At 35.7% G+C, this 27,921-nt stretch overlaps 1 protein-coding gene across 2 annotated transcripts in view; it reads right to left on the minus strand.

The window, feature by feature from the left end:
- LOC119084880 overlaps positions 1-27,921 on the minus strand; it is an 86,185-nt gene that overhangs the window by 34,320 nt on the left and 23,944 nt on the right. For both annotated transcript variants that reach the window (XM_037195025.1, XM_037195024.1), the window contains exons 2-5: positions 20,332-20,597; positions 12,064-12,165; positions 6,959-7,018; positions 6,850-6,898 (exon numbers count right to left, since the gene is read on the minus strand). In XM_037195025.1, the coding sequence (XP_037050920.1) occupies positions 6,850-6,898; positions 6,959-7,018; positions 12,064-12,165; positions 20,332-20,597 (477 nt within the window). The remainder of the gene's footprint in view (positions 1-6,849; positions 6,899-6,958; positions 7,019-12,063; positions 12,166-20,331; positions 20,598-27,921) is intronic.

Consider the following 27,921-nt stretch of genomic DNA (forward strand, 5'->3'; position numbering starts at 1 on the left):
GATCTTAACCAACCCACATAAATAGATTACTGAAACGGGACAGTGTAAAAAAATCTGGAAATTTTCTTCATATAAATTTGAACTCTATTTGACAGCTGTCACTCGAAGCACTTTTGCTTGATGCCGAATGGCGGAAGGCAGCAAACTGTTGAAGGTTTCATATACGTAAAATGAAATTCATTTCAAAATTAATCACCAAAAATCAACTATATAGAGTCAAACATTAATCGGAAAATCAAAATTTTACCAAAGAAAATTCTCAAATTCGTAGAAAATCCCCAAGAAAATTCCAAAGAATCATAGAAAATTCGTTAAAAGTTTCAAGAAAATCCAAAAAAAAGTGGAAAAAAATCTTTGAAAATTGGAAAATTCTATCCAGTAACAAATCCTCTGAAAATCCTTGGAAAACGATAGGAAAATCCTCAGACGATTGTCTTTTTGAAAAACTTTGCCAACGAAATTTACAAATAGCTGCCCCTCATCAACTATGCTGTGCTTAAATGCTACATTACTCTGTTCGAAAGAATAAGTTGTTCATTTATTTTTCATTTACGAAAACAGTCACTAAACTTCCGATAGAACTCCAGATGCTGACTTTCAATATTATGTACGAAACTTATTAAAATTTCATTGAGTGTAGCAAAGGGCGTGATTTTTTCCCACAAATTCTAATAATTACAACGTAAAATTTGCACCCTACTCCCTTGACTATAAAAGAGCTTTTTTTCGTATGAATAAATCGACATTTCCCACTGCGACACAATGAAGTATTGCTCCAATTATTTTCGTTTAATTTCTCGTTTTACGGTTACTATTATATGGGACCGTGTAAATGTCCCAACGTTCGAACCGAAATAATCGTTACATTTTGGTCGTTTTTCATTTTCCCCATTAAAATTTCCTTTTTTTCTTCTTCACCAAATTTAATTGAGTTATGCAAATGTTGACAGGTAATCGTACTAAGTTAATTTAAATGCAAATAAAAAAAAATATTTTTTCGTTTTTGCGCGAAGTTTCAACGGTTAAAATATAAAAAATACTTTGACCTAAACGTGACATTTAAAATCAAGAGATGGTTTTCAATATTGTAAATTGTAACGAAATTAAGCGGTAACGCTCAGAAAAATTGGAAAATAACGTTGGGGGCAGTTTTGTTTGTTCCTTTGGCCGTTTATTTTTTTTAATTTTCGGAACTTGGGATAATTTAGGAATTCCTTCTTTTAGGAACTTGGCTTTTACATAGTAGGAAAAACAATCAAATAGGTAAATGTGTCATAGGTCCTGACTGACCCACTCCTCTATGCATGTCTATTCTCAATTGAGCGCAATAAAACCACACGCAACAAATTCCAAAATACTTGAACGTAGTGTCTCGACATCAGCATGACTATGCAGTGTAAGTGCGATTTCATTAACACAGAAAAAGCATTTTTGCAATATACAATCGTGAAGGGGTCACTTAAGAAACTTTGAAAGAAAATTGTTTTTCTTTTATCATTTTCACACACAACAATCAACGCCCAGAAAAAGGTTAAACAAAATTTATGAGTTTAAGATTATTTTTATTGGAATGTCTCATGCATAAATTCAACGCCGAAAAAGTTATTATCCAATCTACAGAAAATTCCATTAAACTTTTCTTTTGCGTCTTCTGATAATGACGACGCAAGAAATTGTAAAGAAAATGTTATTGCTGCCATTCGATTAATGCGAGTATCAATACAACATACGACCATTTGCAGTAATACCAAATAGAAAATTGTTTGATAGTTTGGCTCCGTTCGGAGAAACATTTATACATAGTTAACAGTTAACAAATCTACCTATATCTGGCAGTAAATGTCATAGGGTTTTCCTTAATCGTAAATATTTAGTCTCTGCTGTTAGTAAACATTAGTCAGCTCTATCGACCGTAATAGGTCTCTAAGAAACAAACAAAAAAGACAGTTCTCGTACGTGATACGCGTAAGTCACCATCTGTGATTCTTAAATGTCAACTACTAGCGACACCTATGTTCAAATAGATGAATCATAAGATTTACAATTCACAATTGTAAAATCTATCGAAAATATGAGTAATGCACAACAGGTCCATTGGCGGCTAAGGTGTTTGGAAAGCATCAGCTTTCCTGCCCTATCAGTACACACTGAAATATCCCGCCTTAAAATTTCTGTAAGGCACACAAATTATGGAACCTTTCTTCCTTAAGTATTGACCTATGGACCCGGACATGATTACGATTAGTGAAAATAAAGGAGACTGAACTATAATGTGACTCATGGACAGGCTTAAGAGGCATCAATGCTTTGCTGAAAAGCAAACATTTTTTAAATACTGGATTTTAGATTATTTTCGATAAAATCCCACCAGAATTCTTTTTCAAAAATATAGTACCGTTATAAGGACTACAAATGTGTTAGCTTTCAACAGAAATTTGATTTGGCTGTAGCAGTTTGACCAGCCCTGAGGAAACTGAGAAGCTTTTGAAAATTTCGTTAAATTGCTGACTTTGCTCAGAGTGTTGGATGTAATCCAAGTAATAATGGAAATTGGAAATGGAAATTGGAAATGGAAAGTGGAAATGAAAATGGAAATTGGAAATGGAAATTGGAAATGGAAACTGGAATGGAAATTTGGAAATTGAAATTGGAAATGAATTATGAACAAATTTAAAAATGGAATTTGGAGGTGTCACCTTGGATTAAGAGGTTGTGTTGTAATCCAAGTAATCAAATCATATCAAAAATATTAGTAAGCCTTGAATCAGTATTCACTAATTCATTTTACTCTGTTTTAATACATCGATCAATAAAGACGTTTTTCTTAATACCTTGTGTCAATCTTTGGAAGTTTGTACTCAGAATCTAAGACAGAGCTGGTCAAACGACAACAATTAAAACTAATTTTTTATTTTAATGTAACACATTCGTCGTCGTTACGGCGGTAGTACATTTTTCAAAAAGGATTCTGATGAAAAGATATCATCAAAAATGAAATAGGAGACAAGACACACAAATGTAGGCTACAGTTTTAGCTAGGTACCGATGTCTCTTAATGATCGTACGCCAGTATCATTTAAATTGTGACGTTACATTAAACGTCCAGACTATATAAACTTTACTAGAGTTGGTTATTTCATACTTTCTTTGCCCACAAAAAGAAAACGTGTTAGAATGATATGGAATCTTTTATTGCTATCAACCTTGTTCATCGTGCACGTCTTAATTACCTTCAACATCGCTTGAGAAGAGACGAAAAAGAAAACAACTGAAAGGTGTAAGCGATGTAAGTTTTTCTTCATCGTCATAAAGCAAATTACTGTTGATTTTTCTCTCCACCAATCTTTTTTCTTAAATATCATTCTTTATAACGATAAAAAATAACTTATAAAACGGATACGTCTTACTTACAGTTTTTTTTTAAATCATAATAAAAAATCATGCATTCGTTCGACGATGTAAAAAAAAAGAAAAATAAGAAAAAGTGCTCCTGTACCGAACTAAAGTGCGAAATTGCGAAGACGCCTGGTTGAGCAAGATAATTGCTTGTGTTGTAGAGAGTTTGAAAAATGAAGACAGGCAAAATCTCCTTGGCTCATATTTTATAAAATATGAAGGATATTTTTATGACATTCATTACACTTAGCGATTGTACGCCATTTATGCTATGTACAAATATCCACATATCTGGTATATGGATAGATACACACATACATACAGGGGTAAAAATTTTTTGTTATGTAAGTCATGCTACATGTATAATGTGTTTGGATAAAAAGAATGAAAATAAATGGTTATAGTTGATTTTTTATGTAAGCGTTGTTCGAAAAGGGGGGTTTTAGGCTAACAAAATCATATTATATATGTTTGGTTTACATCTCGCCCCCGACCACACTTGACAATGGTAGATAATATGTGGTAGAAATGTACCTAAATTTACACAGGATATCTTAAAACCATCTTTAGGGTGTGTCTCAAAATTAAAATTTTTAAATTTATCAATGAGAAAATAGAAATACAATTTATATGATTCTGTGTGATTTGAGTCCTCTGGGATGATTCAATAAAGTATGTGATGAGAGGATGACTTTTGACCAATGCTGCCCATATACTATGGATAAAGAAACCAAGAAAGAAAAGCAGTTGACAACGTAAGAAATTCGAGGCCAAAAAGGTTAGCAGTGACGACATTATTTTATACTTCAACGACGTAACTGAAGTTATAAAGAAATCGAACTGCAGTCTTTATGCAGACGACCTTAAGCTTCACCATGTGATCAACAAGCCGGCAGATGCTATCGATCTACAGATGGATATCTACGCGTTTTCGGATTGGTGCACAAGAAATCACATGTCTATCAATGTGGACAAATGCAAGGTCATGTCCTATTATCGCATCAGGCAGCCCGTCGCCTTCGACTATTCAATCTGTGGCCAAAATATTTCGAGAGTAGGCGAAGTAACTGATCTCGGCGTTCTCATGGACCGTCAGCTGAATTTCAAGGCTCATGTCGACAACAAAGTTGCCAAGGCCTATTCGATGTTGGGCTTTCTTAAAAGAATTTGTGCCGACTTTAGAGATGTAAGGTGTTTAACGAGCATCTTCAGAGCACACGTCAGATCCCACCTCGAGTATGCTGCCGTAGTTTGGAGCCCCTCATCTAAGACGCTTAGCGATTACATAGAATCGATCCAGAAAAAGTTCGTTTTGTTCGCACTCAGGCGATCGATCCAACGGAATAGCGATTTCCAGCTACCACCTTATGACGAAAGAAGGAAGATCTTGGGACTCGATCGTCTCTCCCATAGACGGAAGCAGAGCCGTATCTTCTTTTTATACGACCTGCTGAATCATAGAATTGATGCTCCGGTTTTGTCCGACATGTTTGAATCGTATCGCCACACGCCGTCGTACACCTACAGCCTTCGCAGGATTGACGTTTTTCGGATTCCTCTTCACAGAACCGACTACGGCTTTAATGAACCCGTTTCCTCTATCTGCAGAGAATTCGAAAAAGTTATTCAAGTGGTCGAAAGCAGTGACTCTCGTACGATTTTTCGTAACAGGATTAAGTCCTTGGCAACCGAATGGAGTGCTGATGATGCATAATCGTCACCCGTGAGCGCATTTCTCGTGCTTTCAATTTATGCTTTTTTTTGTATCTTTGTCAGCATAGTTTATGAAATTGTATTTTATGAACCGATTGATGAATAAATGTTTAATAATAATAATAATAATAACATTTCTACACGGTCAATATATTCCTGGATAAAAATATCAGCTGTACGATATTATCGTTATTATCATTTTGTGTACGATTTTATCGTTCTTTTAGACGATATTATCGTCCTGGATGTTATTTTTTGGGTCGATAATATCGATTTGGATGTGGACTTATGAACTTATGGACTTATGACAGATGCACACCTTTGCTCAATTTAAAACGATTTTATCACCAAGAACGATAATACCATCCATCGATTTTATCGTCCCGTACAGTTATTGTGTCGATAGTTAGAGAAGAACAAGTATGTGAGAAATGGGCATCGGAGAATCTGGCATACGCGATCATAGTATGCGCCCTTTTACTACATGTAACGAAAAGTCATGACTGTGCCAGATTCGCCCCATAGCACGGCAGAGTAAAATAAACCAAGCAGGAGCGGTTCATTTTCGAAACGTCAAATAAGGGACCTAATACACTATATGAAAATGAACTCAAATGAACACTGACATAAATTGAAAAAATTTATTCGCAGGGCTACTAGATCAATCAGGTCCCTAGTAAAATCAGCGCTCCTGCCTGGTTAAATTTACTCTGTCGTATCCTTAGACGTGACCATGCAAGTTGATGGTGTGCCAGATTACTTTACGTCGAGAAATGTTCAATGACTTAAGTAATTAAGAACGTAAATAATAGAACATTGATTTTTGTAATAATACTTCTAAAATACTTCTCCTCTGTAACCAGCGAAAAGAATAATCGAAAGTGGAAATTATCAAGAACACCCTATTAAACCTATGGCTAAAAAATCTTTTCAGTCGATTTTTTATTTGTGAAAACGAATCGTCTGTTTCAAAATTGCGTTCAAACCCACCTTAGTGGAAGGAATTTCATATTTATGATTTTTTTTACAAAAAGAGAATAACTAAATCCCTACAGAAACAAGTAGTTAAGTGACTTTATTTTGAAGACAAGGTAATGTTTAAGAGGATTAAAAAAGGTACACAACTTTTTTAAGGGACACGAATTTGCGTCGCATTTTTCTTTTTGCCTGAAGTGTTAAGGGACTTACCGAAAATATGACAAAAATTTATTGGACATTAACCGGCTTGCCAGAGAAAATTTTGATAAATTTTCAGCAAAACAATAACGATTCAGAAATTCTTCAGGTCTTATTTAGATGGTGATTATAAAGCACCTTGTATAAGGTAGCAAAAAATTTCCAAACATTGAGTCTATCGGCCCTATACTTTGTTTGATCAAATAATTTACCGTTTCACACGGCTTTTGCAACACACTTCAATCGATCTTTTTTCTACATTTTTCCTGTCTACATCTACCAACTGAATACTGTGGAATGCAATTCGAAATGGCACATTTTGTACTCGATGTGGAGATTAAGTAACGACGAGCACAGGTTAAAACGATTCAATGTAATCAAGTTTCTGTCTAAAAAAGCGAAAAGGGTTTTACAAACACCACCGCAACGACATTCTTTGGTTGTTATTTTTAAATTTATTTTATCTTGAAAATTACAGTCGGATTTAGATTTGCAATTTGTTTGAGACGAATAAATTGGATTGTTTTATGTAAAGTTTAGCAAAATTCTACTTTCACAACTCACCTACAACATTTAAATGTAAAAATATCGAAGTAGGAGGATGAGTGGACACCTGAAAATTAATTTTAAAAAAATTAATTGAATCGATAAACATAGCGCGAAGTGGAATTACCTGGCATTCATATAACCCAGCGTCGCGAAGTTGTACAAATTTAATCTGCAGTGTCCAGTCCTGCGAAATTAATTTGAAATGTTATATTTATATGCCATTTTACAATCATCGCAATAGATTGTGGAAATTGTTATCGTAACTACCGCAAAAATCAGCGATGGCACTACACTACACTATACAGTACCAGTACCCATTTTAAGAAATAGAATTTAAAATACTATTACGTCACAAAGACATAGCATTTTCGTGTGACGTATTGAGTTTTTCATGCTGGTTGAGGGAACCGAATGTAAAAACATAGCTAACGCCGACCCGTACGAAACACCTATTCGTATCAAAAGCCTTTACTGTGAAACTCTTCATTTCTTTTACTTCATTCTCTACTGAAAAGCTATGTTAGATGTTAGGTAATTTTCACTTACATTACCCACTCTTTTTCTTGTTATCATTCTTTTTCTTGTTATCATACACAAACAAATTGCCGGAGGCAACATAGACAGCCCCGTACGAAGTCAACTTTCATAAATTCCTATTTATACAGCTATATACCGCTATATTTACCTATATTTTCCTATAAATAAACATTTCACAGATGAATATGCTGTAATATAGCTCTATATGCCTGTAAATAGCTCATTATAGCTGTATATAGGTATATATAGACGTGCATATATGGAATGCCTGAAACACCCCACACACATAACAAATTATTTCCATGTTAACAGAAACTCTCTAAGTACCATTTTTCCCAAAATATATCACTTTTATTAAAATCCTATATGGCCACCGGCAGCCATTTTGTTAGGAGACCGGAAATTTTACCGACGCTTTACATTCGTTAATACCTTTCAAAAAAAAAATTAATGAATTTCGGTCAAAATTTACTCGAGATATTGACAAAATACTCCACGCTCACTGTACGGCTGAGTAGCCAGATAAGAGCTCACTCCAAGAGACCTACCTCACGCTCCGGTGAATATAATTTCATAAACTTTTTTTTCCCTGATTGGTACGTATGTTCAAATTTAGCCGACCTACAAGCAAAAACTGCCTGCCGCCCTGTGCCTGGCTCACACCAAGGGGTCTAACTCACGAGTCGGTCATCCGATTTCCATAAACGTTTTTTTTGTCGATCGGTATTGTAAAAACCTTTCATTTAACGTGTCACTTACAAGTGTAACGTTTAAATGTCCGGAGATATCTTCGAAAAACCGTAAACCACTTATTGGGCCCCAGCTCGGGAGGGGTCGACCCAAAATCACTCATCTTCGAACTTAGCCTCTCTTTTGATAATACCAAACGGGAAAAAAAGAATTTTAGAAATCGGATGTGTTTACTCAAGTTATCGTGCAGACAGAAAGACGGACAGACGGACATATTTTTTTTCACTGATTTGGCATCTCTGGAAAACCACAATAGGTTTCCCCTTACTCAGGGAGTCCAATTCGACGTGTTACAAACGTATGCGTAAACCTATAAGACCCCAGTACTTCGTACGGGTCTAAAAATTCAAATTTTTGGAGACGAAAGTTTACTTTTATCGAACATCGAAAACAGGTTTTTCAAGATGTGCTTGATCTATTCGATGCTATTTTGAAAGGGACCTTAGGATAAATATCCGTATATACCCGTATATATGTAACAATGAAAGGTCGCAAGACCTACTCATATATATCAAACTTAACCTACCCTAACCAAGGTTATTCGAAATCCCAAAAATCATCCACAGAGAACTTAACCTGAAAATTAGTACAGTCTATCCATCTTGTTCACTTTTGAAAATAAAAACAAACGCTTTAATGGTGTTTACACGGACTAAGCACAAAATTGAACGACTACTCGATAACTTAAATTTTTAGCCCCGTACGAAGTACTGGGGGCTTATAAGATTAATATGCCGTTTGTAACACGTCGAATTGGAAGCAGACAGTAAGGGCAAAGCATTTGGTTATGTTAATATATGACGAATCCGCAATAAAAAAAATGTCCGTCCGTCCGTCTGTGACCCCTCTAGCTTGAGCAAATCACAACCTTTTTTCAAAATTCTTTTTTTCCCCGATTGGTATCGACAAAAGTAAGGTCAAGTTCGAAAATGGGCATGGTAGGGTCGGCCCTTCCAGAGCTAGGGCCCTATAGGTGTTTTTCAGTCTTTCGACGATATCTACCGAAATACGCACGCAATAGCTGCTTGTGATATATCAAATGAAAGGTATTGACGAGTAGAAGAAAGTTGCAGAACATTCTTTTTGGGTAAGATGCAACGCGGGCTTGTTGGGAGGGCTCAAATGTCGTTACTCGGCCCTAAGTGTTTTTTGCACATAAATCGAGTAAATCTCATCCGATTTTGCTAGTTTTTGTTTCATTTGAGAGATAATTGAATGCCGAATAGAATGATGGCAAAAAAAGTTTCAAATTTGCGCCCTTGGACTAAGGCCCAATGACATAATAGTGGGATTCACATCAGATAGCTATAAAGCATCTTTCTGGTCTTTTTAACGTTGCGCTTTAGCAACGAACTAAACGAACAACGATGAAGACCAACCTATTACCACCTACAGCACGAGGCTAATAGGTTAATAATGCCTACAAATTGAAATAGCTTAAAGCTGAAATGCCTACAAATTGAAGCAGCTTAAAGCTGAAATGCCTGCAAATTCAAAGAACTAAACGCTGAAATGCCTACGAATTTAGCTAAATAACTGAAATGCCTACAAATTCAAATAATTAAACGCTGAAATGCCTACGAATTTAGCTAAATAACTGAAATGCCTACAAATTCAAATAACTAAACGCTGAAATGCCTACGAATTTAGCTAAATAACTGAAATGCCTCATAAGTTTAACTAAACAACTGAAATTCGTTCGGGATTTCAGCCAACGAATCGTCAAAGCTTGATTGCAAGAACGAACAGAGCTTTTATGCTCTTCCCTTACCCACGGTTCACGTTAAGTGATTGAATCAATGAAAGAGAAGCTGTTTCGACCTCCGAATACGATGGTGGTCACAGGACAGTATAGAACTGTCCATCATCAGTTGCTTCCATCGTATTCGTTCACAAGACAGCGTAAATTTTCGATTGAACAAGTTTTGAAAATTTACATAGAAAAATTGCCATCTTCGATGGAATGTTCGGATACTAATGGATGGCTACTTTGAAAACCCAACATGTAGCAAAAAACACGAGCGAAAATTCATCACATTTGAACAACAAACAAAACACAAAGTCAGCGACATCGTACTCACGATCACACAATTTCAACCAAATTCTTTCCCAATGAATCACCAAATTGATCTCCTGGCTCGCATACGCACATTTAAACACGAAAACCACGCCAGAATCCATGAAACACCAAGGAAATTCAACGAATTTCAGTCAACAAAATGAAAACACCACACCGAATGAATCAGCCTCAAGACAATATCCGATTGCAGGTAACTCCGATTTCGTTATTTAACTGCCATACAAGCACCCAAGTGGTTTCGTAGCTGCCTACCATCCAAATTCTCCATAGAGTCATAACGTCCGTAAAGACTCGTGAAATGGTCAACATCATTGTAAGTTTAGTCGGTAATACACGTTACAAGTTTTACATCGCATTCACATCAGATAGCTATAAAGCATCTTTCTGGTCTTTTTAACGTTGCGCTTTAGCAACGAACTAAACGAACAACGATGAAGACCAACCTATTACCACCTACAGCACGAGGCTAATAGGTTAATAATGCCTACAAATTGAAATAGCTTAAAGCTGAAATGCCTACAAATTGAAGCAGCTCCCACTATTATGTCATTGCTAAGGCCGCTACTCGGCCCTAAGTGCTTTTTGCACATAAATCGAGTAAATCTCAACCGATTTTGCTAGTTTTTGTTTTATTTGAGAGGTAATTGAATACCCAATGGAAAGTTGGAAAAAAAATTTGGGTTTATAAAATAATGTCGTAAATTGTTGGTTTTATTTGAAAGGTACTTCGTACGGGCTTTCGTAATTGCGCTATGCGCAATTTTAAAAATGAACAGTTTGAGTAAATTTGACAATGCCCAACTTGACTTGCATTTTGGTAACAGACGCATTAGAGGGTTGTAGACGTATTAGGGTTCCGGGCGTATTACGGCTACGGACGTATTATGGTTACGGACGAAATAGGATTACGGGTCGTACGGGGCTAAGTCGCAGCAAACGCTCCGACTGTTCTGATGCCTTGTTTTTGTAGAGTTGAAGTTAGCGGTTTCTTCTTCCAGTAACTGTAAACCTGTTACTCGGACTGAACTATTCTCTCAAATAAACTGTTAATTTCATAAAGCTAAGGATTAAATGGATTTAAATCCATTTAATCCCATGTATTTCTTGGATTAAATGGATTAAATCTGAAGAAGTGCGTGACCCCTCGAGCTAATCTCAAAAATTTAAACTTCAAACTAAAGTTTTTTTGGCGTTGTTCTCAGCTTCGTGAAAATGACAGCTTATTTGCAGAGAGATGCTAATATGGCGACTGGGACGTCGCTTCGACAGATAGAGGTAACATGTGAATGACATTTGGTTCAGTTGAATCGTATGGGAGAGGACTGCAACCAATTTACATATATAAAAGAGAGAACCACTTCACATATTACCTCTATCCGTCGCAACGACCCAGTCGTCATATTAGCTTCTCTCTGCTTATTTGACACATCATATGACATTGACAATGATCTACTAATAATCTATTTATGTACAATGCCGGTCTCTAGCAACCGCATGCAGATTATGTACAAAATTTGCGGTTGCTAGATAGCTGCCTTGGGTTTACTAAAAATTTGGAAAACTACTAAATCCAATCCAAACAAAGAACCATAACACGGATAATAAAAATGATTTTTTTTAGAGAAAGTTATTTTTTTTTAGAATTAATTATCGTCCAATTATCATTGTCATCGCTATGTGCCACTGTTCAGAAACGAAAATAATAATAATGAGGAGATTTTGTTTTCCAAATGAAACCTCAGAAATGCATTTATTTAATTAGATTTTTCGTTTTCCGGATAAAACTTTCTTTATCCTCCCTGCTCTGTTCTCCGATAGCAAACATTTCAAAATTTATGCTAAAAACTAATAACAAAACTTACCTCGGAATGTATCAAATGTGTGGCACTGTAGCGCTCGTCACTAGAGTACGTTGTTAATCCTACAGTCAGTAAGTGATAATCCTTCCTTCGTATCCAGGATACCTGGAATAATTTAAATAATTTATTTCATTTGGAAAACGAGATGTTCTCGGGCTTGTGGTGTGGGAGTTTATGAGAGATATGGAATGGGCGTTTGGTGCGTTTTGTTATAGGAATGTATAAACGTTACAGATTGAAAATACAATTTTGACTTTGGTGTGTGTACATTAAGATATAAAGTTGAATTTAGATTAGAGAGCGGCGGATCCTATATTTAATTAATTTATTCTATTTTCACCTCAAACCTTAGTGCTCAGGAATGGAATATGTAGATTTGTGTATTGTCATGCAACAATCTAATTTCTCATGTATTCATAATCCATAACCGAAGAAGATTATTATTTTGTTGTTGTTGTTGGTTGCGTTTACAGAATATGATATGATATGGCATGTTGAGTTGAGGAGGTATTGTATACAATACACAATGAATCAGACAGTCTAGTAGATGAAAATCCTTCAAAACTAAAGAGCATAAATTAACTTTTAAAATCGTAATGCGGTTTGCCTGTGCATAACTGAATGTGATAAATATATTGAGTCTGAATTGTATGATGGTCTCTATAAATGGTGCAGATAGAATGTTGCGGATATTCGAGGATGATACACAAAATGAAAAGTGGATGTACTTGTTAAACACGTGATGAAGATTAATTGAGAATCACGTATTTTGACTGAAGTGTGGAAGTCTATACATACCACTTATACCGAACGGCATGTGCTTGGAATAGACCTTTATTTATTATTATTATTTTCGAAAGAGCCTTTTAAATAAAATGAATGGAACTTTATACGTACAAGTAATGTGGGTTTGGGCAATAAGGTGTCTATAAAATTAGATTTTTGGGGTCAATTTTCGTCAGGAAGGTATCACATATCAGATGAATGATGCTTCTAGAGAGCGAAATTTGTTGTTCCCAGCCGAAAAGAAGTTAAAAGTCACTTATAAAGTCATTTCTATTATTTTGTCCATTGAAATGTAAGATATTTTACTCAAAATGAGAGCTAATGTCTTTCGCCACGAAACCAAATTTTACGTTAAATCACACGTTGCGTCGTCGAGGAAATTATATTCTCTGCAACGGTAGGCCACAACCAGTAGACACTTATTTTGGGTCGCCAAGATTGTTTTACGTCCTACGTTTACCTTTTACTCACTAGACCTAGTTTACAACCATCGATATAATATAGGGTAGATAAGTAATGTCAATGCAACGATATGCGAAAAGATCACATGGATGTATTTGTAACATAACTTACGTTTCGAGAAAGCGCGCGAAATAATGTCATACAATTATTTGAAAATAATTGAAACTCTGCATTTCTCAATTTCCTTTTTCTCTTCGTTTTGTGTTGTGATTCGTATTTTTTGCACTTGTATGTATGCTATGTTTCCGAAATTTCGTTCTTCGTGTCTCATTATCTACAGCATATTATATCGATGTTTACAACATATAAACCATATTTATAGTTAAAGGCCATCGAACACAGTGTAGCTGTTAAGACTGCTAGTAGGAAGGTTAGTGAGGGGTGCTGTAAGAGTTTTGTGTTCGAATGAGTTAGTGGCGCCTCAAACTTTTGAAACTGTGATGAAGTTGAGAGCCAAACATCCGGAGGATAATGGTGAGGTCTTTGAGTAAATAAAAATTGAAGGATCCTTGCCATTGACTGAGGTTGGGGATGTTCACATTATCATTTATGACAAACATCTTTGTACATAAAACATTAATACGAGCACTGCGGAACTAAATCAATAGATTTGAGTTTGTTGACCTTATTGTTCCACACATAAACAAGTACGTAACAAAACGAATTATTACACTAACCTCGAACGTTTTCGATACCCAAGGTATCATCTACGGGAGTCGAAACCAAACTGTCATCCAAAATTCAAAAAATTCTTCTCGTACAATACCATGTACTCGTCGATAAACAATCCATTCGTATAGTCACAATTGATTATACTCGTCACTATTGTCTTAATGTTCACTTGCAAAATTTGAAAAGTCTACTGTCCAGTGGCGGCGGACGAACATTTCAAATTTTGCAAGTGAACATTAAGACAATAGTGACGAGTATAATCAATTGTGACTATACGAATGGATTGTTTATCGACGAGTACATGGTATTGTACCTTGGGTATCGAAAACGTTCGAGGTTAGTGTAATAATTCGTTTTGTTACGTACTTGTTTATGTGTGGAACAATAAGGTCAACAAACTCAAATCTGTTGGGGATGTTGTTAGAGCTATTAGAAGCTTTCCTTTGAGTTCTTCTGGGGGAATTGGTGGATTGCGTCCTAGACACCTTAAAGATTTAACATCTTTTACATGCGGTGATTCAGCTAATCGTTTGTTGAAAACGATTGCTTCTTTGATGGACGTTATTAAGGGTGGTAAGGTGCGAAGTGAAGTTACTAAAATACTTTTTGGTGCTTCATTGACTGCTCTTTTGAAGTGCGAGGATGATGTCAGACCGATAGCAGTTGGGATGGTTTGGAGACGCTTAGCGGGGAAAATTGCGTGTAGTGATATTAGGCAAAAATTAGTTGAACAGTTGAAGCCGTTCCAATTATGTTTTGGCGTTGGGGGTGGCGCTGAAGCATTAGTTCATGCTGTACGTCGGTTCTGTACTGCTACTCATGAAGGACCGATGGCGCTTGTTAAGTTTGATTTCAAGAATGCGTTCAATATGTTGTTTAGGAAGTTTATGTTAGGTGAAGTGAAGGATATTTGTCCTGAATTGCTGCCTTTGTTACAGCAGGCGTATAGGCTTCCTTCGAATTTTTACTTTACTGACGAGCCTCTTTTTTCTCAAAGAGGATACCAGCAAGGTGATCCTATGGGTCGTCCGGGGTTCTGTATTGGTATTATGAGAATGACTCATTCTCTTTCTTCTAGATTGAACGGTTGGTATTTAGATGATGGTACTATTGGTGATGTACTATCAGCTGTTTTTGGAGATATTGAGAAGGTGTTGTCTTTTTGTGACATCTCGGGTTTGCCTTTGAATGCGAACAAGTGTGAGGTGTTTTTTGTTAACGCTTCTGCTGAGGATGAGGCTCGTATGTACGCTGACATTTCAGCGTTGTTGCCAGGGATTAAGAAAGTTGATGAGTCTTCACTTGAAATTTTAGGCTCACCAATTTCGAATTAGGTTTAGAGATGATGTTTTCGTCTAAGATTGAGTCAATTAGTTTGATGTGCGATCGTTTGAGGTTGATGGATGTTCATCCTGCTTTGTGTATTTTTAGGAAGTCCTTGATTAGCTGTAGGTTTAATTATCCATTGCCCTCATGTAGATCTTTCTTATTGTTAGATAAACTGAAAGCTGTAGACGAGATCTTCCGTTCTACACTCGAAGTTATTACTAATACGAAGGTGGATGGGTTTTCGTGGGATCAGGCTTCGCTGCCTTTATCCTTTGGAGGTATGGGTATTAGGGAAATAGAGGATTTGGCATTGCCAGCATATTTGTCTTCTGTGTATTCATCATCCGATCTGTCCGACAAATTACTTGAAAAATTTAATTTACGAATAATCAATGACGACATTTTACGTTTGATGGAGGATATTCCTCAAGATTTTATTCCAGATAATGATGCCCACAAGAAAGTGCAAAAGAATTGGGACCTACCGCGGATCAAAAGTAAATTTTCGGAAATGTTTGATTCTAGTGAGCCAACTGCTCGTGCTCGACTGCTTGCGTCATCTACTAAAGAATCTTCAAAGTGGCTACAAGTAGTTCCATCGAGTCAGTAAGGCTTATTATTAGATAACAATTCTGCACAAATTGCTGTTGGTCTTCGACTAGGTTGTCAATTATGCGAAGAACATTTGTGGTAAAAACGTTAAGAAGGATGGCTTACATGGTCTTGAAATAAAAGCGGAGGATGGATTCCTGGACATGATGAAGTTAACAAAATCTTTTCTCATGCATTTTCTTCTGCAGGGTTTCCGAATTTAGTACAGCCTCCGGGAATTTCTAGAGATGACGGGAAAAGACCGGATGGTATGACTCTAATTCCATGGAGTCACGGTAGACCTATTTTGTGGGATGTAACCATTAGAGATACCCTAGCCCCTTCTTATGTTAATCAGTCATCCAAAAAAGGTGGTTCGATTGCTGATAATGCCGAAAGATCTAAGCACAATCATTACATTTGTTTAAAAGATAATTATTTATTCACACCTATTGCTTTTGAATCACTAGGTAGCATGGGTCCTGAGACAAAAACATTTACAAAGAAATTGGGATCGTTAATGCAAAAGGCTTCTGGGGAACCGCGCTCCATGGACTACCTGCTACAGAAGGTTTCCATTGCGATTCAACGAAGAAATTCTAGTTGCATTTTAGGGACCTTGGGACGTAATAGCATTGATGATTTTTATTTGTTTGTTGAAAAGATCGTTTTTTTACTGGTTGCACTTTGCAGCCTTTTTTTCCCTTTATAAAATGATTTTCAAATTTTACGTGATACGGCAATGTAAGGCTTGCGTTCCACTTACCAAAAAAATACTCCGTGTGAGAGACAAAATTGATTTTTTTTTTCAATTTTTGCTTTGTTTCATAACATTTTGGACTCACGGACGAAATCTATTATTAATTGAACACCCTAATGCTGTGGGTTGCGAAGAACGAAGCAAAAAGCATTTTTTGTTGATTAAAACAACTTGGGTGTAGTTAATACCGCTACACTAGGAAATAGAAGTTGTACATGAAGATCCATTACTTTCCTTAATTGCCGCAATATAAATCACAATTTTAATAAGGCTGTCATACGGTAACACGTTCTACACTAAGATTATTCCTACATCATAATGATGCTTTGATAAATCATATAAATGACGATAATTTCTTCATACTAAGGAATACATGACCGGTTTTGTTTTTACTTCAGTGCGTGTGCCTATAGAATTATTGCTGAACTGTTGGTTAATACCACATGTTTTCCTCGACATATCGCTTTTCTGTTCAGTTAACGCCAAAGTTTTATATACGCTAGTCATGAGCTTTGTATATTCCATTTTCTCTAAAGACCTAATTTTACGGACGAATAATGAAAAGAAAAAGACTCATACAGGAAGTGATTGTATGTACGTACGATGAGGTACAACATTATGATTACACTTTTATGCTTCAGCTGAATGTTTCCTTGAACCTGCGACAGGTTACGAGGTGTGTGATTTTAAGATTCACGGCTTTTTGTCTTGTCACAAGATTCTTGTGAGTTGTGTGTTGTGAATAAAATGAAAGATTTTGACTGTGCTACTCGAACGTAGAATGATTATAGTTTATGTAGCACTTTGAGTGTCGATCTAGTAAATTGGAACTGCTTTGGAATTTGTTGATGCTCAACATTTCAAAACTTTGTGTACAAGGTACATAATTATGTATCAATCGCTTTCTGTGTTCTATTGGGGATGTGGTGTTGATACAAATGCTCACCGACACTTGCTTTAAATATAAAAATTTCACCTCATCATAGGAGTTTTATCATTTTGTATGATATGTTGGGTGTCACAGCGCATCTAATGCACCGACTCTTGACGTTACCTCCGTATCCCTAACAGTATACAGCTGTGATCACTATTCTGTAGTGTAGGCTTACATACGTCAATAATTTATTAATTTTACATGCTTCAGATGCAAACCTGCGATTAGAACCACAAATTTCCAACGAAGTAATGTACCGTAAAAAATTGATTTTTAGTCATATTTTACAGTCTCCAAACATCCGGAACATCTGCCACACGTTGTTAAAGACAAACAGATTTTATCCCAAAATTCAAGATTGACAAACAAAAAGTGTTTTTTTGTTTCAATTGCGAAAATAATCGTTTAGATAAAATTATGCACGCCTGTGTGAGAGAGAGACTGTTACATTATGGGATTGTTAGTTAGTTTTCCCCCGGAAATATTTTTGGAAAACAGGATGTTAAAAGTGTTTATTTTCGTAGCCCGCGAAACAGTTTATTTCTTGCAAGCTTTGTGTTCACATGAGAGAACAAATGGAAATTTCAACAAGAACGAAGTTTCCGAACATAATGCAGAGAGTTGTGTTAGAAAATAACTGTTTGTTCTACGTGAAAATGCTATAGTTATTTATCGTGTACTCGTCAATTCGCCAAAACTTCGAACAGTCGGGATTCAAACCGACAGCGATCCAAACGAGCTATGGCCCAAATGAATCGTCGTTCAATTTTGATAATATCGTGGAACAACTTTTTTCCCGAAATTTTTTTGTTGGGCTGACATAGTCCTTAGAAAAATTTTCTCCGGAGTTGTCGTAAAAACGTTTTTTTATCAATAGCTCCAACATGCAAAATGTGAATAATGTCAAATTGTGCACGTTTATGAACGTCGATGAGCTGAATATTATTGAACAACAAATGCCGATGTTCGACCCACCCAGCTGCCGCAACAAGTGAAAAACCTCGAGAAAACAGAAATTTTTGAAGGGCCTCTGGGCGGTTGGGAAAGTTAGTTGAAGGAAGCTCTAACCCGGAGTTTTGTAGCTTACTTTAAGATCTATCCATTGACACCCCACTCGATCATACTTACCGTTCCAGATAGAAATGGAGTTGATTTTTCACAATGTATCTCAACCGATCAAATTTTGGAAAATCTTTGAACTTTGAAGTTCCCCAAACAACGTTTTTACGAGCGAATTTTATTAATTATAGTTTTATGAGATAATAGTCAGTAAAACTATCGTGATACAGCCAGAAGATGAGCCGCAGATCTTTTTTGTAGAGGCCAAACTGCCAAATTTTACCTCATCAATTTTTTGAAAATAGTAAATCGAGCTCAAAATTGTTTTTCTGATTAGTTCCTGTCTCACCAACTCACATATGTTTTGAAAAATTGCATTTTTCAATATATGTGGATATAGTACCTGGATGCAATGTATCGAGAAATGCCAATTTTTATAATTCACGTATTTTGGTTAGACAGAATTGATAAAATAGGAAGATACTGTATCGTGCAGATCAGCAAAACAATTTTGAGCTCGATTTACTATTTTCTCCTCTACAAAAAAGATCTATGGCTCATCTTCTGGCTGTATCACGATAGTTTTACTGACTATTATCTAGTAAAACTATGATCAATAAAATTCGCTCGTAAAAACGTTATTTGGGGAACTTTAAAGTTCGAAGAGTTTCCAAAATTTGATGGGTTGAGTTGAGATACATTGTGAAAAATCAACTATTTCTATCTGGGACGGTGAGTATGGTCGAGTGGGGTGTCAATGGATAGGGCGAGAAGTAAGCTACAAAACTCCAAATTAGAGCTTCCTGCAACTAACTTTCCCAACCGCCCAGAGCCCTTCAAAAATGTTGGTTTTTTCGAAGTTTTTCACTTGGTGTGGCGGCTGGGTGGGTCGAACTCCGGCATTTTGTTGGCCAATAATATTCAGCTCATCGACCTTCATAAACGTACACAATTTGACATTATTCACATCTCGCATGTTGGAGTAATTGATAAAAAAACGATTTTCACGACCACTTCGGAGAAAATTGTTCTAAGGGCCATGACGGCCCAACAAAATTTTTACGGAAAAAAAGTTTTTCCACGATATTATCAGAATTGAACGACGATTCATTTGAGCCATAGCTCGTTTGGATCGCCGTCGGCTTGATTCCCGATTCCATATAAGCTGTTCGAAGTTTTGGCGAATTGACTCATAAACACCTATGTAATGTATTTTTTTCAAGTTATCAAATTCGAATTAATTCTGTCACGGTCGCTACAGTTTTGCTTCTTTATTTAACAAAAAACCAAACTGAACATAAAAACCGCATAGCTCCAGTACGCTAATTAATTAATCAAAGGAGCTATTTTAAAGCTAGACGAGACAATGATGGCTTATTTACATAAGCGCAAAATTTGCGGTTTGCGAGCCGAAGGCGAGTCACTTACGCATGGTCTCCACTTCTCTGACCACCCTTCGAATTCGAATCAGCTCGACGGAAATACTAATTGAAACCCGAGCGGTTAGCGTATTTTGAAATTACTAAAATCCTGCGTCATCACAACGAAATGTCGATGCATTGTTTACAGGGATGTAATATTTATGCAACCAAAACCAAGACATTTTCCCGAAATACGAATTAAATAAACATTGCAGCAGCAGAAGCATTATTTCAATTAAAATTCAAAAACAACTTACAACTCCGTCTCCTATATGATGTATGATACATGGTAAATGTGCGGTAGCTCCAATTTGTGTTGCCACTACAGTTGAATTTACTGTACCAAAATACATTGGTGTATAATTGTAAATATTTTCTTGCATATCATCAGTCTCGGTTACGAAGTTTTCTTTTTCGTGTGTTAATAAATTATTACTCTTTCGCTCCATGTTTGTTCGGGGTAAAATCTGGTATATATCCTTGCCGTTTATAAATGTGCTGTCACTGTGTATTGAAGATAAACCTAGAAAATAGAAATGGGTTTTTTGCTTGAAATAAATCGCTATAAAACCACTATAAATTTATTTTAATCTCTCTATAGCTAGCTTTTTTCTTCATTTTCTTTATGGAAACTATAATTTTATTTCTCAATTTTAAATAAAAAAAAGGCGAAGGAGAAAAAAGGTGAGACACGTTTGTAATGCGCTTTCATTTGGTTTTTTCCTTATCTATTAATTGACGCCGGAGGTGCGGTTCAAATTCAAAATGGAACGTGCTAAGGTCTACCTAACGCAGCGTTAAATCGCCCATTCTCATAATAAGGAAGGAAGCGTTGAAAATTATTTTCCGAGGCATTCGTGCACTAAAAAAATCAAAGTCTGAGGTGCACTTACACGGCGTGAATTAGTCATTTTGAACGTAAATTTTGATTGTAAATTTTACATAGATTATCATGTCCGGAGCGACAGCGGAGGACTTGACGCAGTCCACCTTCCAAAAAAAAGAACGAATTTCAGTTTCTGCCCTTTGGACCTATGTAGGTTTAAAATTGCCGGAGATACATCGTTTTGAAGTTGGTCATTTTTCATAGCAAATGCACCAAATTGACTTTTTCCAAGCAATCAAAATCTTTCAACTTACTCTGTATATGTTTCTGTCTATCTATCTGTCTATCTATCGACGGTAGGTCTCGGAAACTAGTCAGACGATCTCCATGAAATTTTGCAGTAGCCTCAGGGTGGGCATAAAAGTGAAAATGTGATACGCCACTACCCCAGGAAAAATCAAAATTTTGTTTTATTGGCCTCGAAGTGGTTTCTGAGTGTGGTTTTCGAGGGTAGCTCAGCTGTATTGAAACCTACTGAGGCGTGAGACCCATCAAATGAAAGGTATTCGCCACACGAATCGAACAAAAAATTAGTTAGAAAAATTGGTGCAGATCCGGTTGAGCTAGAGTGGTCAGAGTGACCAAATTTTAAGCTACTCGAGCGTAGGATGAAAGGACTAATATTTTTTTGGGTTATGAGAGATAGAGAGTTACTTTCCTCGGCAAAGTCTCAGAGTTTTACGAGCAGAACATATGTGAAAAATGTCAAAAATTGGAAATGGGTGGGTCAATTAGGGTTTTAGAGCTATTTCTTGAATGGTTGCAGATAGAGTTACTTTCTTCATCAAGTTTTCGAGTTTCGTCAAATTTTCGAATCAAATTTTTGAATTAGAGCTGTAAACTGTTATAAAAAGCAGTGTTGACTTCACTTCTAAAACGACTGATATCCCAACAAAAATCTCTTCGAGAAAAGTGTGACGCAGTCTTTGAAGTACAATTTCTAAAATGAATGATATCGCTAGAGTTGACGCTTTCAGCTTCCACATGCGACGTAGACTTTTTTCGTAAAATTTTTGTTGTTTCCAGTCAAATTTGGTAAAAATTATTTGGCAGATGATAAGATAAAACTAAGCCAGCTTGTTTGAACTAAAATTGGCTGTAAAATTTCATTTCTGCGTAACGAAGCTGAAAGCATCAACTCTAGCGATATCATTCATTTTAGAAATTGTACTTCAAAGACTGCGTCACACTTTTCTCGAAGAGATTTTTGTTGGGATTCAAAGTATCGAGAAATTTATAATTTTTCATTTTAAACTTCTGTGATATTCTGTGATAAAATTGCTTAAAGCATTGTTGAAAATTTTGTCCAAAGTAATTTGGTTACTTGACTCCTTTAATCTTTGTACCTTTTCTGGGAACTTTTTTTTTTAAATTTCCATTTTTTACACATTTTCTGGCATGCTAATTATCAATTACGGATGTACGTACTGACGACGAATAACATTACATATCCTCTAAACCAAATATTTTCTTTTTAAAAATATGGGTAAAAAATCGCATCATAAACTTTGTCCATTTTCCAGTGATTTTATGCTTAATTAACATGTGTTTTTCTGACAGGTAAAAACAGCTTTCCTCTTCAAGAATTTTTTTTTTTTCAAGACTATTCAACGAAAATCGTCTCTATACAAACTCCAATTTCAAGAACTTAATGTTTTGTCAACCAATCAACGCAAAAACTTCGTTGTAAATAGGAAAAGCATACGTTGAGAATTAGTCCCATCTCACTACTTCAACATTGCTCATCTACGAACTTAATCTCATAATTTTCATTCTCGTCGATTAAAACCAAATTTTTGATGTTTTTCACCGACGCCCGATAGATGGATCTTTCAAAGTGTGCGCCTTTCTTAAGAGTTTTTCAAGTTATCGTGGTAACAGCGTCACGTACGTTTTCTACATTTAACTTTTGCGTTACGAATATTCCAAATGATTTTCCGTCATAAACTCTGATAAAAACTGACTATACACAGCTATATATATATATATATATATATATATATATATATATATCATTACATTTAGCTCTATATAACAATAGGCATTTTGCAGCTCAATAATGTATTGGTCAATATAGCAGCACAATATTGCTACGTATTGCGGAAAATAATGGGACGTATAACATATAGGCAATCACTTCTCTGTTGATAGCATTTTTTACTTTCATCATTTTTACTAAAAATCCAATATGACGACTGTCGGCCATTTCGTTAGGGGACTAAAAATGTATCTCTAATTTTTTGCTAACTTTCAAAGTTTCTCTAGAAACAGGTTGAAGACTCTACGGCCGATAGTCCGACTTTGACTTACACTCAGTCCAGTATCAAACGGATACGTAAACAACATGGACACCAACACTAACAAAGTGAACTAACCGTTAAAACTGAAACGTATCGATATATTATCAATTATTTTCATATTCTCCCTTACCTAAAGACAACTAACAAACTTCTGCGAATTATAAAACAATTTTTGCTTCTACAAAGTGATGCAATTATAGCTGTTGAAGATTATTTTTGTAGAAATAAAAAAGTTCAACGGAGAAGTTAGGAGCAGAAAAAAAACCCTGAACAAACACATTCCCTAGTTGCCTGGTGAATGACGATACATTTGAATACGCCTTTTAGTCCTATTTGCGAAACAAGAAGAAAAGGCGAATGGGAAAATAAATTGCAAAAAGAAATTATTTTTCCTTTCATTTTCGGCATCAATCTCTGACGGTGAACTTCTTCAGCGAGAAGAAGAAAATGACGCAAAAAAAATATTTTCTCAAAGATATAAAACAAATATTTACCGAAAAGCTGAAATTCATTCAAAAAAGTACTTTGCTAAACTTTTCACTATACGAAATTTCCTCCATTTTCGTTTTCACTTCGAGTGTATTCTCAGCCCCGAAATATATACATTTGTACATGTACACAATATGGCATACTGTGAAAACGTTTACGTAATAAGTACATAAACATTAAATTATATTGGCTTTAACTCTGCTGTTTTCTCTCCACACTCTCTGCATATTATAATACATCCACAATATCACTTTTCTTATTTCCATCAATTGAACCAGGCCGGAAGCTGTAAAGATATAAGACAATTTTGGCAGGCATTCGTATCCATATCCACCAACATATTAAGTGTTTGCCTATTCTATGCGAACTTATGTATTTAAGTTACGATTATATATAAATTCAATAACGTGTACATCAGTGTAGTCCAGTCGATGTAGCAGCCTAAAATTTCAAACACAAATATACAATCAATTTGATGAATTGGATGACCGAAAACGACATATTATAAAGCTTGAAAAGCAGTTAAATGTTTAACTCCCTTTAGCACTACGTTAACGGTTCCCAGTTCCCATTGGTTGCAATGCATCACGCCATCATCGGGCCAGAGACATTAGAAGGAGAAATTAAACTGCATTTCAATATTAAATATTAAAAGCGAATTATGCATTGATTGTATGATCTCATAACCGTAACACTAACAGTTTTCATCGACAGTGAACATGGAAAATATCCGACTCTGACAGTCGTGGACGGATTGGGTTCTGTCTTAACTACTAAGCAACTGAACTGAAGCCATTTCTATATGGTCATACAGTAGTATAGTATTGTGGAATCACAAAAAAACTTATAATTTTTTGGCACGTAGAAAAGGACGTTGAAATTAGCAAATAAACGAGCCATCAGAACAGTCGGAGCGTCTGCTGCGACTGAGCCCCGTACAAACCCGTATATCTATTGCATACGTGACCCTAGTGCGTCTGTCACCCTACTTTGACCGTAAGCCTATTGCGCCGACCGTAAGCCTAATAGGTTAATGTAGTTAAAGTAAAATTATTATGGAATGTGTACATCTTAGAAATTGCGCAATTACGAAGCCCCGTACGACGTTCCTTTCAAATGAAACAAAAATTTCAAATAGCCCTAAAATTTTAATTTATTGAGTATAAATACACATAGGGCCCTAGTAGTGGCCTTAGTCCAAGGACCCAAATTTAATTTTTTTCAACAACATTCTATTCGGCCTTTGATTACCTTCCAAATGAAACAAAAATTACGAAAAACGGATGAAATTTGCTCGAGTTGTATGTAAAATACACATAGGGCCCTAGTACCGGCCTTAGTCCGAGGACCCAATTTTTTTTTTCAACTACATTCTATTCGGCGTTCGATTACCTTCTAAATCAAACAAAAATTACGACAAACGGATGAAATTTACTCGAGTTGTATGTAAAATACACATAGGGCCTTAGTACCAGCCTTAGTCCGAGGACCCAAATTTTCTTTTTTTTCAACAACGTTCTATTCGGCCTTTGATTGCCTTTGATTGGTATAGACAATACCTATCATTTGCCATGTCATTTCCATCGTTTGTTTTGCCATAAATATCACCAAAAGACCTTAAATCACTTAGGTGGCCCTAACTCACGAAGGGCCGACCCGAATATGTCCATCTTCGAACTTGGCCTCATTATTTCGACTATCTTTCAGGGGAAATTTTTTTTTGAAATCGGATTTGATTTACTCAAGATATCGACGTGACGGACAGAAGGACAGACGGACAGACAAAATTTTTATTGCGGATTCGTCATCTATGTACGTTTGAACGTACGGGGCTAAAAACCTTCACTGGTCGCATATATTGGTGGGATTCAATACACCAAAGTTTGATATGATTATAGATCAAGTCCGAGTAACTGTAAACTCGAACACTGACAGCAACATCGTCATCCATAGAGAATCCTAACCTAAACTCTGTGAAAAAATTGAAATTATTGGGCTGTCATTGATTTATTCAATATAGCGAAAAAAAAAGGCTGCTAGGCGCAACCAGCAAAAAAACGATCTTTTCAAAAAACAAGTTTACAATAAATAAAAATCATCAATTCTATTCGTTCCTAATGTTCCCAAAATGCAGCTAGCGTTCCTTCGTTGAATGGCAATAGAAACCTTCTGTAATAGGTAATCCATAGAACGCGATTCACCGGAAGCCCGTCTCATCAATGATCCTAATTTCTTTATAAATATTCTAGTTTCTGGACCCATGCTACCTAGTGATTCAAATGCAATAGGAGTGAAAAAGTAATTTTCTTTTAAAAGTTGGTAATGATTATGCTTATGTCTTTCCGCATTATCTGCTATTGCACCAGCCTTCTTTGAAGATTCATTTACATAAGAAGGGGCGAGAGTATCTCTAACGGTAACATCCCAAAGTATCGGTCTACCATGACTCCATGGAATTAGTGCTGTCATTTAATTTTATGTTTTGTCCGGATCTACAAAAACGTTCAATTTAATAGATTTGCAATGTATAACGTATAAAAGGTGAAATTTCAATTGTTTCTTGTATGGCGTTAGGGTTTAAGCTCAATACTCTACAAGAAAACCGTGAAAACCATTCAAACATTTGTTGCTATTTTCAAACGCGAACAAAGTGCATGCTTCTTCGCACATATTTTCAGGTTGCGAATAACCTTGGACCTCGCCCTGGACTTGATCTATGAAAGCCCAATTATTATAAATGTTTTTGCACTCTGGGAGTTGCGGGAAATGCCAATATTTGTCTTACAATCAGAAATGTAATTAAGCCACAAATATTATTACATTTAGTGATCAATAACGTTTTCGGTTTTGTTTGTGGTTTACTCGTTAATTTTGCATGTTTTCAAAGTAGACAAATAAAATAAAATACGAATTGACAGTTCTTGGAACAAAATTACCTTTTAAAACATTCAAATGGCTACTTTCGGACCATTCATTAACAACTAATTCGACATTAATATCTGTTGACATTTACAGAGTCAAAGAGGCTTATAATAATGCAATTTCACAAAAATGTCACATACGTCAACCTTTCCTAAGAAAGGTCAAACTGTCGAACCGAGGCGAGATCGAGAATGACAATACATCATGTTCGTCAACCACTCATTAGTCACGAGAAGTGACTGTCCAGTAAAAATACATAAAATTAATTAATTGAAATCATTCGACCAAGGTGAGATGTTTTGAGCACCTTATGTAAACACACCCCACACAACTTCCAATATATCGTGGAAACGTTAAATATAATCTGATTCAAGCATATGGAAAGCTACCACACAAACTCATATAATCAGCATCTATGTTTAGATATTCCATGTAATTTTCTGATTAATCAAATATTTGTATAATATACCTCTATCTCAAAGTCAAGACATGACTTTGAAAAGGGATATTTTTTCCCATTTCTAACTTCTTGGTAACGATAAATTTATTATTTCGAAGGAAATATTGATAGGGAAAGTTTTAGAAACATTTTCGGAATTCCATTCACAAATCTATAAATTTAACTTCAATTTATCCTTCCGGCTAATTTAATAACAGGATCCAGTTATTGGTCTTATTGGGTGAGAGGACAACATTGCCTCTTTATCTTTTATTCAAAATCGAAATATATTTAACAGATTTTTTTTGTAAACAATCGACATTACAAAATTTGACGTATGATAATACAGAGGACGTCAATGAAATTTTGGCTTCAATTTGCTTCAGCTGGTCCATTCGTACGAACAAAAGTTCTACAAAAAAAACTTCTTTAGAATGGTAAAATCGTATAAAGACCTATGTTTTCTTTGTATGAGTGTCTTGTCTAAATTTCACTGACATCACCTGTAATCTTAGCACTTTTCAATTTTCGGCTACATAAATATTCAACAGATCTCCGCGTAGAAGTGCATTTCGAGAGTAAAATATAGTTTCCACTTAAAAAGACACTCCGTTTAACCTCCATTTACATAACAGTTGTAAAATAGAACAAAGGAACTGTCACGTTAACGGAGTAAAAAATTGAAATAAATTCAATTTCCACTCCGTTTGCGTGACAGTTCTTTTGTTCTATTTTACAATTGTCATGTAAACGGAGGCTAAACGGAGTGCTCTTTTTAAGTAAAAACTATACTTAAGTGTGTCTTAAATTG

This window comes from Bradysia coprophila, unplaced genomic scaffold (genome assembly GCF_014529535.1).
Source record: "Bradysia coprophila strain Holo2 unplaced genomic scaffold, BU_Bcop_v1 contig_94, whole genome shotgun sequence".
In the NCBI taxonomy this organism is placed as follows: Eukaryota; Metazoa; Arthropoda; class Insecta; order Diptera; family Sciaridae; genus Bradysia; species Bradysia coprophila.